Source organism: Channa argus, chromosome 19, assembly GCF_033026475.1.
Source record: "Channa argus isolate prfri chromosome 19, Channa argus male v1.0, whole genome shotgun sequence".
Classification (NCBI taxonomy): domain Eukaryota; kingdom Metazoa; phylum Chordata; class Actinopteri; order Anabantiformes; family Channidae; genus Channa; species Channa argus.
The window spans coordinates 3,070,917-3,088,780 of NC_090215.1; the positions used below are offsets into that span (position 1 = coordinate 3,070,917).

General features: G+C 39.2%; 2 protein-coding genes across 3 annotated transcripts; one reads left to right on the forward strand and one right to left on the reverse strand.

The window, feature by feature from the left end:
- Window positions 1-4,317: 4,317 nt before the first annotated feature.
- fbxo45 (F-box protein 45) lies at window positions 4,318-7,887 on the reverse strand. Its single transcript, XM_067485668.1, has 3 exons — window positions 6,632-7,887; window positions 5,640-5,996; window positions 4,318-5,554 (listed from the first exon to the last, which is right to left on the reverse strand). Exons 1-3 carry the CDS (start codon window positions 6,953-6,955, stop codon window positions 5,369-5,371), a joined length of 867 nt encoding a protein of 288 aa, XP_067341769.1. The 5' UTR covers window positions 6,956-7,887; the 3' UTR covers window positions 4,318-5,368.
- fam168b (family with sequence similarity 168 member B) lies at window positions 7,631-16,493 on the forward strand. 2 transcript variants are annotated; one of them, XM_067485669.1, is made up of 7 exons: window positions 7,631-7,768; window positions 9,664-9,755; window positions 10,241-10,324; window positions 12,818-12,960; window positions 13,084-13,282; window positions 14,507-14,632; window positions 14,733-16,493. In XM_067485669.1, the coding sequence occupies exons 2-6, from the start codon at window positions 9,686-9,688 to the stop codon at window positions 14,617-14,619; spliced, it is 609 nt and encodes a 202-aa protein (XP_067341770.1). In that variant the 5' UTR covers window positions 7,631-7,768; window positions 9,664-9,685; the 3' UTR covers window positions 14,620-14,632; window positions 14,733-16,493. The 2 variants fall into 2 exon arrangements, with proteins under 2 accessions (XP_067341770.1, XP_067341771.1); XM_067485670.1 differs by lacking the exon at window positions 7,631-7,768 and adding an exon at window positions 7,989-8,007.
- Window positions 16,494-17,864: the final 1,371 nt, after the last annotated feature.

Below are 17,864 nucleotides of genomic sequence, written 5' to 3' on the forward strand. Positions count from 1 at the left end.
GATTGGCACAGTTTTTACCCCGGATGCCCTTCCAGCCGCAGCCGGGGCTTGAGACTACGCTGCTGGGGATGGGGATGGGCTGTGGGGGGTTCAGTGTCTTGACATTAAAGAGGCCATATTGAACATAATTGTAAGTCAGCATTTTTATTTTGGGGCTCTACGGAGGTAGTGGGGAACAATTTACACTTCTAAAAGCTGATTATGTTTCTTTGAATGGACTTGTATGCAGAACCCCTCATTCAGCTCTGTATGTAATGGTGGTTTTAGTACCTGTCTCTCTAAGCATCGGGAAAATTTAACAGCAGAGTAAATAATTGGTGCATAGGGTTTCGTTTATTTAGGATTCAGCACAGAATCCAAATTATACAAACAGGATCAAAGCTACATGTACAACACTTTAACTTTTGGATAATTCACAACTCTTCTTGGCAGAATTGGTTCAGTTAAATTACCTTTAAGCGTGGTCCACAATTGTTTCATAGGGCTGAGATCAGGGCTTAGAAAGCTGCTGTATCCCTTCTATAACCGGCTTTGATTTGTGTTTGGGGTCAATGTCCTATAGCAACACTGTGTGTGTCCAAGTTTCAACCCTAGCTGATAATTTAAGGGTTATGCGGAAGTTATGCACTGGCAGCCAAACAGTCTGAGATCGTGATGCTACCACTGTTATGCTAAACAGTAGGTACAGTCTTCTAGGGGTTGAGATGGGTCATGTTTGCCAAAGAGTTTGTAGCGGAAAACTGGCTTGACTGTAGACAGTGATACTGCTGTTTCCAGCGTGTGTCATGATGGTTCCTGGACTCTTCTTGACCCGCTGAACCAATGTACTCAGCTGAGCTTGACTTCATTAGGCTGGACAGCGAGTGGAGTTGCTGCCGAGGCTTCTTTGTCAGCGATGTGGTGTGATTGTACCAATCTATTAATGGCACAGAGAGCTTTAGTAAATGGTGATAATGGTGATCGCTAAAAGGAAGTTAAGAGGCTGTGGGCTTGCAGGAATCAAATACATTTCAGAACTTTCAGCAGCACTGAAACACCAATGTGAGAAACACCAACAAGTGAGAAAGAAAATTTGCAATCTGCAATTTTAATTTTGGTGCACATGGAGGTTTGCTCAGCCTGTTGCAAGAAGCCTGCTGAGGAAACCTGCCTGATCTTTCTCTCTGCTCTCATTTCAGACCACGTCCTTATCATGTGCCATTAAAAATGCCAAGTAAAAAAAATGCACAAGAAACAATTAAATTGTCTGCATTCATAGCACGTTTCACCAAAGCACCATACACTGCTTCTCATTAACCCACTGACACAGAAACACCAATGAGGGAGCTGACACAAAGCTGGGTTGACTCACTGGGGGAAGAAGGACCCTGGAATCGAACCAACCACCTGGTAATTGTGAATGACTGCTCTACAGACTTCCACTCCAAATTGTTTCCTTAAAGGTCTCTTTGACGTTTTAAAGAAATGAGAGGATTTAAAAATTAGAGGACTTAAAAACACATTTAGTATTTGCATGACTTATTATACTTCATGTTGCATCAGCGAGGTCATGTTTACTGACTCCAACTGTAACTTTAAGGGGTTTAAGTAGCTATATAAAGTAGAACATTCACTTTCAATGGTTGGTTAACATGCAGTCTGTGGTTAAACATTGTAGTTTAGTAAAAGTTCTAACACATATTGTGAGTGGATTGAGAGACAGCAGCAACCGCACTGGACCCATGCAGCGGTTTAAACTGCAGCACGTGTCAGTTTTAGGAACCATTCACTCTATTCATGATACCTCATCAGCACATGGTACAGTAAGAAGATTTGCATTCTATTTTTGGGAGCTGAGACAATTCTGTAGTGGCATGAATTCTCTTGGGTTTTGTAGTGTATGCAGTACAAAAAAGAACTACGGCAATAAGAACTTACACCAAAGTGAAGATAAATACTAGAAGGTTAAAGGACTCAGTGTTTCCAGTGTAAAGCTGTTCACCAGTCAGACAGTTCATCTCTTTCACCAAATACTATTCTAATCACATTTTACCTCTTTAAGCTATGAAATTAATTTATCTGGTACAGGTTAGTTATGACAGATCCACTTTACACCATATTTATAAATACATTAAGGTGGAGAAGCTCTGTCCTCTTGAGAATTCACACGGCACATGACCAGATTTTTCTGTGGCGCTCGGCCATTTGCATAACAGGCACAGGAAGGTTACTGTCCTCTTGTGGAAACACATTGTATTGCATTGTTACCAGACTGGATTCTTAGGGTTTCTGGACAAGTCAGACTTGTAGAGTTTGTGTTTTCAGAAGGATACTAATGGTAAAGTAAGTGTTTGAAGTGTTTGAAGATATAATAGGCAGAGATATGTTTCTATGTTTGGAGATTTTTCATCATAACCACAGAATTACAGGAAAAAATGGGATCCTCTTTTGGGGAGGGTTAATATCTGCACAATATTTTGTGCAGTTGCTCTTGTTGCTGAGAGTACGGGTTAAAGTGATGAATCAACTGACCAAGGCTGGCAAACCAACACTGCCATAAATCCACAGTGTTAGCACAGCCACAGTTGCCACAGCAGCCACGAGAGAAAACTGTTGTTAGCATACACTAGCTTAATTTTTATTAATGCATTTTCCTGAGACTATTAACAAAACTATAAGCCTGATCAGCCTCAACATTAACACCACTTGATGGTTTTAATATAAAATTATCATATGTTACTGTACATACACTATATTGCCCAAAAGTATTGGCTCACCTGCCTTTAGACCCATATGAACTTTAGTGACATCCCATTCTTAATCTTTAGCAGCTATAACAGCTTCAACTCTTCTGGGAAGGCTTTTCACGAGGTTTAGCAGTGTGTTTATGAAATACATAATACACAGTGCTCGCAGTCTTTGCTCTAATTCATCCCAAAGGTTTCTATCAGGTTGAGGTCAGGACTCTGTGCAGGCCAGTCAAGTTCTTCCACACCAAACTCACTCATCCATGTCTTTATGGACCTGGCTTTGTGCACCTGAATTCATTCATTTGGATGGGGGAGCGAATACTTTTGGCAATATAGTGTATTTTGCAATAATTACCATAGTCAGTATTGTTTAAAATACATTAATTTCTTAGTCTTTTTCTTATACTGATAGATACTTTTACTATTGAACTTTTACACCAATATATTTTTATTATTTTACTATAAGTTTTTATATATCCTCCTTGATCCTTTTTGTTAGCTCTGGTGATGAAATAACATTAGCACCAACTGAATAAGCGTTACTAATATGTTAGGGTTATGGTTTATGTAAACTAAAAAATGAAACTACAGTATAATAACAAGGTACCTTTAACTTGTTCAAATGTTCTTTCATTATAAGAAGTAACCACTCATGTTGTTGTTTGAAAGAATTGCATCCCTCTCATGAATTGATTAAAAAATTAACTCTAATTCATTTTTGATGAAGAAATATTTGGGCCAGCTCAATGTACATTAAATTTAATATAACAATATATATTGATGAAAAAAATGATTTTCTTCTTCATTTTACTCTTTTTGCCCTTTCATAATAAGGGTTTGCAAAGGTTTTCTCATGTACTAAGAAAAACCGCCATGTTTATGTGGTTTTCAAAAGTTTTTTAAAATTTTGCGTGATTTCTTTATATTTTGGTGAAATTTAGGAGAATTTCCAAATGCCTATTGTCTAGTTAATCCCTACTGCTATACCACCGTGCTGCCCTTGACAACAAGCAATCCACCCATCCATAATCTGTCACCGCATGTCCGGTCAGGGTCCTGGGAGGTTGGAGCCCATCCCAGCTGCCACTGGGCGAGAGGTGGAGTACGGCTTAAACGCTTTGCCAGGGCCAACAGGTGAAGTTAGTCTAACGTGCATGTTTTTGTACTGTGGGAGGAAACCAACACACAAGCACTGGGAGAACATGCAAAGTCCAGAAAGGCTGCAGTCAGCCAGGGTCAGTCAACCTGCAGTCAACCGTCTACTTGTGAGACAGCACAGCTAATGCCTCCATCCCCAGGCCATGTTGATTTGTAGAACCTACCTATATTTTGTCCCATAGAAAGACTAAAACTACCAATGGATGACTATAATTTCTGCTTAACTCTTGTGGGAAAGGATCTCAAAGACACAGTGTCACTCAGTGCTACGAGAAACACAGTGGTCTGTTATTATGGGCCAGTAATGGAGCACTTTGGGACAGAGGACTACGCAAACATAAGGTTGTAGATTTCCAGATGCTGCAGTAAGCACACACACCTTATTGTTAGTTTTAGTTTATTTATAGGATTTATTAAGAACAACGTAGTAAAATAACCTGCCTCGTCCTTTAAGAACCTGCAGTTACTGTAGAGAAATAACTGGAGGGCCACTTAACGTCTGGATGGATCTGAATGATTTTTATAAAAAAGTAATTCTGCGGCCTTTTCATTAAGTGACTTGTTAATGTAACTGGTGTCACATGCGATAGCGTTCATACGTGTTTGTCAGATAACCATCTATGCAAGGCACACAGAAACACGATATTTATTAACAGTGGCACATGTAGACTTTATTTACCGGCCTTATAGTCATACAGTATCTACAGTACCATAGATAAAACCAAGAAATAAATAGTGTGTAATACTACAGTAGCACATTAAAATGGACATAACAAGATGATATAGGAATAGATTCCACCATCACTGGATGAGAAAATAAAAAGGGCAGATGTTTCAGTTCATACCCCAGTATCCTTACACATGCATGACAGCAGGTCTGCACATCCCCTATATCAACACATTAGGTCACATTGATTTGGCATAAAACCATTATAATCCAGTCATCGATTATAGATCAACTGCATGAGCTGTTTCCATTCACTCACACAACAGATAGCAAGTTATAACAACTACTGGTACACTTAGTAAAATGGTCTTTTAAAGTATCTGACACAGTTTGGAAGAGTTTTGGCCTCACTAAAACATATTTAAAATCTCAAGTAAATATTCAGAAATGGTTGGTCTGAATCATATGAATTAAAATTTTGTTCCCAATGTCCTGTAAATAAAACAATGCAGCAGCTAAACTGTAAAAGTGGAGACTTCCACATTGATGCAGAAACGTGTTATTGTTGAGTCCCCAAACATTCCTTTCCCCTGTAGTTTGCCCAGGCTAAACCTGACTCTGGGCTGATGTTGAGCTCTAGAAGAAACAGTTCCCTTTCAGTATGTAAATAGAGTTATTGGAAGAAACATGGCCACTTCCTCTTCAAAACCCTTTGACACGGTGCAACAAACATGGTTGGCGTTCTGTTGACAGAAGGAGACCTGCGCTCAAGAGTGGCACGTTAGCTTAAATGGTGGTACGTGTTGCTCTGCTTCTAGCCATCCAGAGGTTTTCCCAGGTACACCATAGTGACTTCAGTGTTGCCATAGACTGCAGAGACAGCCGGGAACAGGCAGGCTTTGGGCAGTCCTCGAAATGCTACTCCCAGAAACTCAAAACCTCTTTCAAACGCTAACGTCTTGTCGTCCATGTCTAGAATCACTCGTATTCTCTCCCCGATCTGTGGACAAACGCGATCGAATGTTGGATGAGAGTCAGAATACAAGAAATGCCGACAGCAAACGTGTTATTTTCACATAATTTACCTGATATTTGGGTGCATTGTTACACTGTGGGAAATTTCCATTAACCTCTCCATTGTGAAGCAGGTTGTTGTCGACCAGGTTCCAGCCCCAGCTCTGGTCGTCACTGCCCAACAGGGCCACGTATCCCTGGCACTGCATCGCCGCCCGCTTCGTGGCGATGCCTATCACTGCCACGGTGCCCAGAGGGCCCTCCCACCAGATCTCCCAGGCGTGACGTCCTTCTGAAAAGCCGATCTTGCCACGTGCGCCATCAGTGCTCTGTGCAATAGGGTTGCGGTGCAGGGTGAAACCATTCTTCTTCACATACACATTCCGGGAGCAGTCGTGTGAGCTCAGGGCATGTTGAAAGGCCTTGAGCTGTAAAGGACAAGAAGTAGTTAACAGGAGCTTTGGCACTGTATTATACTTGTCTCTGGATACTCAAGATTTGGGAAACAATTCCTACTTAAAAAATACAACATAAACAAACTGAGACGTAGTCATCAACTATGTCCACAGAGGTCACAATGTGTTCCACAGTCAGGTTTTCAGCTCTTGTAGTGTTTTAAAAGTGTTTCTTATAATCTAAGACTGATGTGGAACTACAGCAGATCAGTGGGGTCCAGTGAGCTCTGGTGACCTCCAGAGCGACACAGGAAAATGCAGTTATAAATACATCTGACTTCGCTATTTGTAATAAAATAGTGGTCCAAGATCTAATGTGACAACAACCCAACAGCTGGTTTAGCTAGCAAAGTCCCCAGTATGTTTTGACTCAAACCAAAGTTATTCCAGACCCCACTTTAAAAAATCCACCACTTATTTCCACAGTATTTAAAAGACTGAAAGGGAGTCAGTCTGCTCGACTACAGCCTACTGCATCTTAGGAACGCATTCTGAAGACATGGTGCAATATCAATCACGTAGAACAGAGGTAGCACTAAACTGGCAGACATTTGAATGCAGTTGTGGAAAATTCTTAACTGTCCCACCGATCGAGAACAGTAGCGTACCTTTCCTCTGTAGGTAGGCAGGTTGCACAGGATGTCAGACCGCAAAGCTTCGTCGCTAAGAGTCCGAGTGCAGAGGCTGCGCCACACCTCGCTGTTTTCATCCGCCAGGATATTGTTCCAGTGCCAGCAGACCAGAGCACATCGCATCAAGTCAAACAGCTCCAGATAAGAGAAAATATGCTCTAAGACCCTTGCTGGCAACCTCCCGGCCACCCCCGCGCTCCCCCCGGCTGCAGCAGTGTAGGGAGAGCCGGCGGAGCTGCAACTGGCTACCGCCGCTGCTGCGCCTACACAGGAGGAGCCTCCACCGGCCGCTCCAGACATTATACCCCTGCTCTTTACCGACGGCACCGGCAGAGCGAACTATTTCACCTTACGCCGGAGAATGACTACTGATATGAGCTAGATAACAACATTTCACCTGTAAAGTCACACACAGGTCGTACTAAAACAACAACAGCACAGACCCTGCTCTTCCCACTTCAATGGCTGAATGGAGACGATGCGTCAAGGTCCTGGAAGCGCAAACGCACTCCTTTGGTGGCTGGCAGAGGCAAAAGAGAAATTACTTGCAAAAGAATTCATTTCTTAAAATTATTAAAAAGGTGTGTTTTAAATTTACTGTTGACGGATTGTCAGATTAAAAAAAACGCCCTTCTCAAGTTAAATATATTTTGTGCCCTGCAAGGACCATAGAGCGGACATGATAATGAGCTCAGCGGCCACAGCTGCGGTGATATTGGACGTTACACTGTCAAAGGGTCAAAGCAGCGACTAAAACAAGCAATAAAACAACTATTAAGTAAATGTGCAATTGTTATTACTAAATACTGTGTATTTTTTTGGACAAAATAATATAGTACGAATAATATGATATTAATTATAATTACCTTAGAGGCTGTGCATGTTATAATATGTTTTAATACTTATAAAGAATATATATTTAAGCGATAAATACGAGAGCAGAACGGCTCACCTGGGAAAACAAAGTGCAATACCGTTGGCTGACCACGTGACGCTAGTCGGAAGTGACGCGGGGTGCTCAAAAGAGTTCGGCAAAGCGTCTGAAAGCAAAATATCAGCTAGCCGCGTTTAATTTGTCAGCAGAGGGCTAAAGGACGCTCAGAACACCTAATAGTAAGTCCGTGTTAGATACTATGTACGTAAGGTTTCTGTGCTGCCTATTGTGGTCGCGGGACAGGCGGTGCTGCGGGACACAGCTGTCTCCTGTGCTATGCGGCCTGTTGACAAGCTGCCCCCATCAGTGCGTGCGCTGTCCGGGGACAGGCCGGGGGTTTAGCGCGGTCAGACAGGTGCTCTGCAGGTCAGTCTGGACATCGGAACCGACCTGCGGGGACACACATGCTCAGCTAACAGTAGGTTGGGCAACTACCGGGGCTTGTGAGCTAAGCTAGCTAATGAAACAAAGCCCCGGTTACGTTCACCTTTGAAATTCTTGTACTTACAGGTGCCATCTTTCTTTTTTGCAACATAACGTCACCTTTAAGAAGAAACACGTTTTGTGGAAAGGCTGCTGCGTTACCATGAGGTCGCAAGTCCTCTTGTTATCGACTGCGTTGTTTTCTTGTTCTTTGTACCTCGACATGTTTTTGTTGTGTTTGCGTTAAGACCACCTTGAAAAAGGGGGAGGACAACGTTTCAGTTGGTTTACGCTGACACAATGCGTTTAGAATTCAGATGGCAGCACCTAGTAGTTAGCAGCGTATAGCGGAAACGGCAACAATTTCTTAAAACACAAAATTCAGATTACTGAGTATCTTTACAGTATCTCTATGCTGCACCAACATCAAATAAATGAATGAACAAAATAATTGGCATATTAATTGATATTGCAAAAATTCCTTTGTTGCAGCAGGGTGGTCAAGTCATATTTTGCAACTGTATAATCCCATAAAGTCAGGCTGCAAAGTAATCTTTGCTTATTTGCATAAGACCCAGATATTCCGCTGACTATATACGCGCCATGTTTAGACCAATGTTCACTGTTTTCGCTTGACCTCAAATGAAGCACAGTATGTTTCATTGTGTTTAAATTTAGCTTGAATGAACAGATTTGTGAAGTGATGTAATGGTGGTTGGTGCACCGCTAGAGGGCAGCATACGCAAAGCACACTAATACTAATGAGCATCATGTGGAGCACAAAGTCAAGGCTTCATCTAGTGACTAAAGACATTGTGTAATGTAGGCAAAAATTACATAAAAGTTAATACATTTATAAAACTATGCTTTATGGTTGACTTTTTAACACAGCACAGTATAAGATGTTAACACCCAAACCAAACACTTAGAGCTCCACACTTTTGTGTTTGTTTGCTGTGATGCTGCCTTGCACAGTGGTAATTTAACGTTGTCTAAAATATATATATCATTATGACCAGCTAATGCTGGCATTCAATATATGATTGTGATTCTGAAAGAAAGGAAAACTGTTTACTACAACCTAACAAGGTCTGTCTTCACTCTTCTCCCTACCTAATAATTATGTCATATCCCTAATACAACACTTTTGTTGGGGGTGTTAGAGCCATTTATCCAACAATAATAACTTATATTTTTCTAAATTGTTGTTTTGGTTTTTTTTTTAATATATTTCCAAATTTGATTTTCTGATGTTATGCAGCCATTTACATTAGTTTCATTCCACTGTTTTCAAAGTGTAATGAGCTGTCTGTGCTCTGTAATTTACTTAGAGCCCACCATTCTACTGATGCCAGGGTTGCTGCATTTTACTATTTAGCTTGTAGCTTTTTTTTAATATGTGAACAATGTTTTTTTTGTTGTTTTTTTTTTTTTTTTGCCAACCAACTGAGCTACAGCTGCCCCTGTGAACAATGTTTTCCAGTAAACTGTTAAAAACAAAAGTTCCATTGAAGCACATATCAACTAAATGTTCAATCCCTATAGAAAGAACAATGGTGGGCATAGCTGCTCTTATGATTTCTGCATTAAACTTAAGATGCTATGAAACTGTTTGATGAAATCCACCTGATCTGTGCTTCTTTCATTGCAGTATCTGTAAGTAGGTGACCATCATGAATCCGGTGTACAGCCCTGCGCCAACAGGGGTACCCTTTACCAATACTAAGGGTATAGGCTACCCAGGTAATTTTATGTCTTGGTATGTAAAGTGTAAGCAATTTTTTTTTTAATAATAATGGTATGTTTATTGGCATTCTAGCAGGAGGAGGGAGAGCTGGGCAGGGTAGAGAGGACTAATGATGAGTCTCATGTTAGTGATGACTTGCACACTCAAACTATTAGCAAAAATATTCCGGTTCCCTGATCATTAGATATCAGGGGAAAACCTTACATTATTCCTTACTAGGAGCCAGTGCAACCAATTGTTAATGGGTATATGCTGGGTGGAATGATGAAAGGATATTCCCAGATACCTGATGATCTTCCGAGAGCCCAAAACTTAATAAATCAATACATATTGCAGCCTAACTGAGCCAGTTTTAAGAGTTTAAATAGTGTTGTCCTCTAATGCTCCTATCACACATTCAGGTGTATTGATATCTTGTTTGTTAAAGGAACAAAATAAAATAACAAAGGTATATTTTTTTTTTTACCTTTTGCCATGACAGCTGGATTCCCTATGGGCTACGCAGCTGCTGCTCCAGCGTACACTCCCAGTGTCTATGCAGGAGCAAACCCAGCCTTTCCCAGCGGTAAGGCAGACATTTGACTTCAACTCAGTGGAAATGTGTACATTGTATGTTTTTTTGTTTTTTTTTTAATACACCATTACACTTCAATAAAATGATCATACTCAACCATTTATGTTTCAAAGACAGAATTGTAAAAACACATTTAAAATCCAATTAAAAGAAAAGGTGTTTCAGAAAACCCCCACAAATTCACCAAAGATTATTAAAAATACAATATACTGGTTAACAAATTAAGAGTCATGTAGCAAGGCTGTCCCAGTGTTGTCCAGTACTTTCTCAGTACTCAGTTTTGAGCACATTTGTTGATGACTTGTTAGATACATGGATATTATTTATTCATGTCTAAAAGCACCAGAATTTACACACATACGAGGTTATTGATTTTGTAATATACCTTAATAAGTGAGTGTTGGTCAGTTGCATAGCGTGTGTGTGTGTGTGTGCTATACAAGTGCAGACCATTCCTTTATCAAACATTGAAAAAATTCCATCCAAAATAATATCCAGTGTCTTATGTGAGTGTAAAGGGCTGTTATGCAAAATTCAGATTTCAATTGACAATTCATTATAAGTTTGGTCATAAAATTAATTTGGTGCATTTTTAGGCCAACAGTGTAATGGTCTCTGAGGTATTTATCTACATGTACAGTAAACCGACGGGACATAATTTGAACACTGAGTGCAAAGCAAAAAACAAATGATGGACAAATGTGGCATGTGCTTTCTTTAATTTAACTATGACATAAGGTTTCATTGCACGTGCTAGCAGGCCTCTACTTGCACCATTGTGTCTATCTATAGATGAAAAATATTTGACATCCAATAAATAACCAGATTGTGTAGTTTGCCATTATAGTGCTTTTTAACTGTGGTCCAAAGTCAAATTTGTTTTTGTCGATTATTACTCCATGCTGCTGAAGAGCTAGACATATGATTTGTAACCTGTGGTAAAACTACAGATTCCTATGACTGCAGGAGGGATGGAAAATTATTCTGCTGTCTGCAGGTGGCAAAAGCTTCTCCAGAAGAATTGTTGCTCCCAGTCTGCTTCAGAAGTCCCCCCTCATGTCTCACCAGTTGTCTGAAATCTGAAATTACACAGAATACTAATACATCTCATACAGCAGCCTCAACCATTGGATGTTCAATAAGTGTGTGTGTGTGTGTGTTAGATAAGAGCTTCTGTCAGTTGGCTGTTTGAAGGTTTACATGGCTAAAAAGCAGCTAAAACAGTCCAAACTGTGCTGCAATAATTCTCCTTCATAACGTTTAGCTGTCTACCCTTCGCCAGTCAGTATAACCAACCCATTTGGTCTTAGCCAACTGAGCGTAGCTGTTACTTTATAATTGAACATAATTTTAAGCTGCTATCATTTTTCAAAAAACATGAGATGTTTTTTAAGGTGAGTGTGTTAATCAATACAAAAAGCTGCTATTGGCACCAACATTACACACAAATAAAACAGTCCACTTGTGTGTAGAGGCTGTGGCAGTCGTAGTTTTTAAAGCTGCTCCACAACCAGGTCTCTCTCCAGTAGCAGGTAATTAACCAAACACTGATACTCCCTCCCAGGTCTGTCCTCATTTGGTTTAATTTAGTAAACACATTGTTGATGTCAGTGTCTGGCTTAAAGTTGATGTCCCAATAGCAAGGGGGCTAACGTTAGCTGCCTTCAGCTGTTTCCTTGTCTGTTGATCTGGTTCTTGTTGCTTTTATTGGTTAGGCTCCTTGAACCTACGGTTAGAGTTTGCCAATCAGAGGCAGAGTAGTTGCAGTCATACCAGGTGCAGCTGGGGTTACGCCTTGATGAGTGGACTGACAGACCGCATGGTAATTTGACTTTTGACAACAACAGCGTTGGTCTAAAAAAAAAAAAAAAAAAAAGGGGGGGGGGGGGGCAATATTTGTCTGCACATTTGAATAGACACCAGAAAACCATGGCAATATGACATGAAGTGTATTGATCTTTCTTTCAGTTTTTTACAAGAAAATGTTAAACAAATTTAATTATTCAAAGTAAATTGAATATTGACTTGCAACTTTTAATACTGATTTGTCAATTGTATAATGCATTTTCAAATTGCATGACCAAACTGCATATTGAATTGGCATTTGAAAATGGAATTGGCAATTGAATAAAGATTACAAAAAGCCATGGCATTTTAAAATGCAAGTGATATAAGTTTAACTTACATTTTTAATTCAAACTGAATTAAGGATTGAATGGCCACTTTGCACATTGAATTGTCAATTCCAAATTGCCTGACCAAACTGCATATGAATTGTCATTTCAGTTATGAGCCCAATACATGTATTTTTACTTGTGAGAATGATGGTAAGTCTTTACAAATGTGCAAGTTTCAGTGTGGCTACATTTTCAAGATGTGTTTAAAGTCAGTATACAGAGTGGTTATCCATGACCACAGCTATTTACTGGAAGTGAGTGAACATTTGAAAGCGGCAGCACTAATGTAATGTTCCTTCCGCTTCAGGCTACGCTCCAGGCACTCCTTTTAAAATGTCCTGCTCCCCCAACACGGGGACTGTCCCACCATACTCCACCTCACCCAACCCTTACCCTGCTGCCGTTTATCCTGTCAGGAGCACCTACCCACAGCAGAACCCGTATGCACAGGTCAGTGTCAAAGGATGACCGACACACACACACACACCAGCTCTTTATCCAGTTTCAGTTGAATGAACCAAAGTAGTGACGCTTTTCACTGATGACATGCAGTTGTGTTCTTCTGTGATCTAGGCATTAATACCTTCACAACAACAAGGTGCTTACTACACACAGCCACTGTATGCTGCGCCACCTCATGTTATCCATCACACAACAGTGGTCCAGCCCAATGGGATGCCTGCACCTATGTATGCCCCACCCATTCCTCCTCCGCGCCCCAACAGCGTTGCTATGGGGATTGTAGCTGGCACCACCATGGCTATGTCTGCCGGTAAGACAGTGTTTCATCAGTGTAATGTACGGTATACAGTAATGTTCCTTTTGCCGCCAGTGATAGATTTATAGGGTTTTTTTTTTTTCTGTTACTGGTGAATCCACTTTTGAAATATTTGTGCAGAAATGTATCAAAATTGCAGAGAGTGCAATCACCAAGACCCAGCAAATTACATATTCACATGGGCAAAAATGATCTGGCTAAAGCCAGACTGAGAAGTTATTGGTTATTTAAAGCTACAAAATGCAGCCAAAGCTAATGCTAAGCATGACGCTCAACATCAGTCCATCCTGCTTCATTATGCTTTTCCTAGCATTTCGAGCAGTTTTTTTAACGAAATTACATTAAATAATTGCTCCAGAACTTTCTAAGCAGAAGGAGTCAGAAGGGTGAGTCTCACTCATACACTTTTTGAAGTGAATCTCATCAACTCTGCCTGAGCTGTTCAATGAGTCTAAGTCAAAAAAGTCTTTGAATGCACCAACGAGAAGTTATGGAGCACATTTCTACTATAGAAATGTATTAAAAGTTACATACTTTACTTTCAAAAGGTTATAAATGAAATAAGTATAATTAATAATAACTCAGATGCAGTTGTCACTACATACTGAAACAGGAAAACAACATGTTGTAGATCTGTTATATAAACCAGCAAGTATTTTTATGTTCTCTGAATACATTTTAGCCATGGAACCTTTTGGTGGATCAAATCCTCTTGATTTAGATAATGTTTACATAATGTGGATTAGTATATATGAAGTGGATCAGATCTAAAGAGTTCAAATCAAATTTAATTGGTGCAATAGTGCTGACTAATGTGGATGATATGAATAATTTATATCCCTTTTTATTTTTGGGTTGAATGGCAAAGCACCATATATAACTCAGTATTTTCACAGAGAGAGCTTAATGTTCAGTTGTAAGTCAAAGCCCCATATAAGATGTCATAAGCAATTTCATTAAAATGGACAATGTTCAATGTTTTTGGAGCCTTAACTAGATATCACAAAGCTTAAAATTGCCTTAAGGGACATTACAAGCTGTACAGTTTGTTACATGAACATGTACCAAACTAAATGATTAAAATGAATAAAGAAATTTATGAAACCTCAAAAAATGGAATGCATAGCTCTTTCAGGATCAACAGACAGGAAAAGGGGACAGCTGATAGTTTTGATGTGATATTGAAGTTATTTTTATGCTGTTCATTCTTCCTCTCAGGAACTTTGTTGACAACTCCATCACCAACGTCTGTTGGCCCCCACCCAGTCACGATGGCCACATACCGGCCTCCCGGCACACCCAGCTACAGCTATGTTCCCCCGCAGTGGTGAAGAGAGGGGAAATGTGAGTAATGATGTATGGATGCAGTTAATAGTCTCAAACTCATCAGTAAAAATACATGTGGATCTAAATATTCTATATCTACATGTTGTTCTCTCCACAGGTCAGGAGAAGGTAGATATGCATTCACACTCTACTCCAGTGTTTTTTTGCTATTGGTGAAGACCTGCCCTGCCAGTGTCTGCTACCTGTTACTCTTCTTCCAGCATAATGTGAATCTAAAACCCAACTACACAGAAAGAAGCCCATTCAAACAGAGGGGCGGTGAAAAATAGGCCCATCCCCATCATCCCCTCTTAATGGGCTGCATCCCACACCACACCCCAGCGCCAGCACCTCAACTACCTGCTGCATATCTCACATGAAACAGCAAAGCCTCCATGCAAACTTTTTGTGGACTGTCATGCAGGTTTTTATAGCTTCAACTCTAAGTGGTGAAAAGGAAGCTTATGTGTTATTGTTTTTTTGTTTTTTTTAATTTGGGGGACACATCTGATGTGGAATGCATGTGTATATATAGATATATGAAGTAATGCTAGCTCAATCTACCTGCTGTGACAGATGCAAAATCAAAGGCACACATCCAGAGAAAGTAAAAAAAAAAAAAAAAGTAATAATCTGCATTGCTGAATCACCAGTGACCATGTCTTAAATGTAAAAGAAGAAAAGACAAAAAATGTTTGCTCATGCAAATACATACCTGCACAATCAAGTGCAGACTAACTAAGCAGTACTATTTCTACTATTACCGCTTTGTGTTTTGGTAAGTGACGCTAAGTTTTTATGATTTTATTTCTTTCCAGTGATGCAGCATATACATTATTTCTTATCATTTTTGTATTTTTAGGAAAACAATGGGTCTTGGGGTTCGAACCATCTTAGTGACACCATTCCAACACTTTATCATTTACGCCTTTCATTTGTTTCCTGCTCTGTCTGACTTTTCAAGAAGTGTATCACCTTTTCCAGCAGTTTGAAGCAGCTTTTGTTTCCTGCTTGAGACACTTGGATGCTCTTAATGTTTAAACAATTGACTTATTTTAGCCACAAGTATTTTTGGTGGAAAAGAAGTAGAGGAACTTGTTAAAAACCATTTGCACCCATTTAATAGGGTGAATTTTGTGTGCGTGCGTGCGTGTGTGTGCGTGTACTAAAATAAAAACCATTAAGAATGGTGCCATACAATAGAACATGTTTAGATTTTTAAAGCAACGTGTCACAATAATCAACTTGTCCTTAGGTATGTCTAAAGCACTACATCATGAAATCACTGCTAACTGTGGACATGTAAGAAAAACATGATATACTCCACTAGTGAATAGCACTACTGAATGAAGGCACTAATTCAAACCAGTTTGTAAAGACATCTTACCTTTTGACATCGCTCTCTGTTTTACCTCAGTGTTCCAGGCTAACTCACAAATTTCTCTGTCAGACATGCTTTTCTATGTTGCCTCGGTCACCTCAGTTGAGAATCTGTTTTTTAATTGTTATTTTTGTGTCTTTTGGTTCTTGTTTTGTATTCTAAAGAAACCAAAAATAAAAACAAATATAAGAATACTCAGTGATTTCTGCATTGTTTTTGACCTCAAAGTATCTGGCAGGTAGGGAGGAAAGGTTAAAGAACAAGCTGTGGGGGATTTGAAACAGTGGGAGAATCTTATCACACAACCTTTAATTTATTTGGCGTGTTGCTTCCGTGCAGAAGCTCTAATTGTCCACTGAGCACTGTGTAAAATGTGAATGAAAGGAGAATGCAATGATTTGTTGAAACCCATTTCTGGTTCTAAATAATACAAACAACAACCATAAATTTTTTTTTTTTTTTAATCTTTATCTGTTCATTTTAAAAATACCCCCCCCCCCCCCCCAAAAAAAAAAACAAAAAACAAAACAAAACACATTTGGAATGGACATATTCATCACTACACTCCCTCTTGTTTTAACACTGTGTAAGCAGTACAGGAACTTTAGAGATCGACTGAAAAGCGAGAGTGTTTCCCATTTTTTGCTAAATGTGTGAATTCAGCTGTTCAACAATGTCAAGACCATGTTTGTCATGTTTCTTGCTTCATGTGCTTTATAAACATCAAAATGTCAGATGTCTGTATAGAGTTAAGACTTGACATCCTGGTTGAGAATTAAATGCAATTTATCATGTTCAATTTTGTCAGACTATACCAAAAAAAAAAAAAAAATCCTCTTGTTGGTAATACTGTGCATGTAAACATGAGACATTTGACAGTTCAGTTTTTATTTAATCATCATTGTGAGAGTGTGTCTTCATCTCTGATATCTTGAATGCTGTGGCCTAAGCAATTACAGTTTGGTGCAAAAGTTTGCATCCCATTATTTTGAAATGTCAAAACAGATTTTTTTTTTCCTTCAAATATTATTTGCACATTCAGCTATAATGTCTTTATTCAAGATTAATTTTTAATCACCTTTTGATCCCTCTTGATAAATTAAAAATGCAGTTTAATTAATTATACATAAAAGATGTAAACAGTCACTTAGTAGTGAGAGAGGTCTGTAAAACAGATGGCACCTGGAAGTACTAGAAGGAATTATTAAGAAATAATCCTTACAAGAAACTGTACTGGTATGTAGATGCGATGAGCCTTATAGTCTAGATTCCTTCTAATTCTGTATAATTGTGTATATTGTTGACTGTTGATACATCATTTTGAACAACTTAAGAATGAATAAAACGGATACAACTAAATAATTGTATAGCTTCGACTCAGTTTCTGTCCTGTCCATTGTCTTCAGTTAGGGTGGATTCAATAGCCACCAAGATATAAATGATAGTTTAGATAGACAGTTTAAATGATATTCCACTCAAGAAAAGTAAAGCAAAGCATTCACTGCTATTGATGTTCCCGCTCGTATTCCTCATTTCATACAAATCGTGCAATTCTGTAGAGAAAGAAGCTTTGACACTGTTGTGGGTAAATCAGAGGCAAGGAAATGGTTTAGAGTTAAAAGGCATCACTGTAATTTCTGAACAGTAGTTTGAAGAAATTTGTTAACTTGAAACATGAGATGCCTTCTATTGTAAAACATCCAGCTGATCTCACGTCAGTATCACTTGAAATTTCATTTAAATCATGTGAGTATATTAAGCAGGAGCTTCATTATTCAAAGGAGTAGAGAAGAGAAGAAAAGTATAACTTTACATCTTCTTGGACAAACATCATAGCGAATGTAGTCATCTTATAGAATATTTAAAGGA

Coding starts and splice junctions, on each gene's coding strand:
- fam168b (XM_067485669.1), top strand. CDS start 9,686: ATGAATCCGGTGTACAGCCCTGCGCCAACAGGGGTACCCTTTACCAAT. Junction 10,325..12,817: donor AAACCCAGCCTTTCCCAGCG/GTAAGGCAGACA, acceptor CTTCCGCTTCAG/GCTACGCTCCAGGCACTCCT. Junction 12,961..13,083: donor AGCAGAACCCGTATGCACAG/GTCAGTGTCAAA, acceptor TCTGTGATCTAG/GCATTAATACCTTCACAACA.
- fbxo45 (XM_067485668.1), bottom strand. CDS start 6,955: ATGTCTGGAGCGGCCGGTGGAGGCTCCTCCTGTGTAGGCGCAGCAGCG. Junction 5,997..6,631: donor TGCCTACCTACAGAGGAAAG/GTACGCTACTGT, acceptor TGTCCTTTACAG/CTCAAGGCCTTTCAACATGC. Junction 5,555..5,639: donor ACAATGCACCCAAATATCAG/GTAAATTATGTG, acceptor GTTTGTCCACAG/ATCGGGGAGAGAATACGAGT.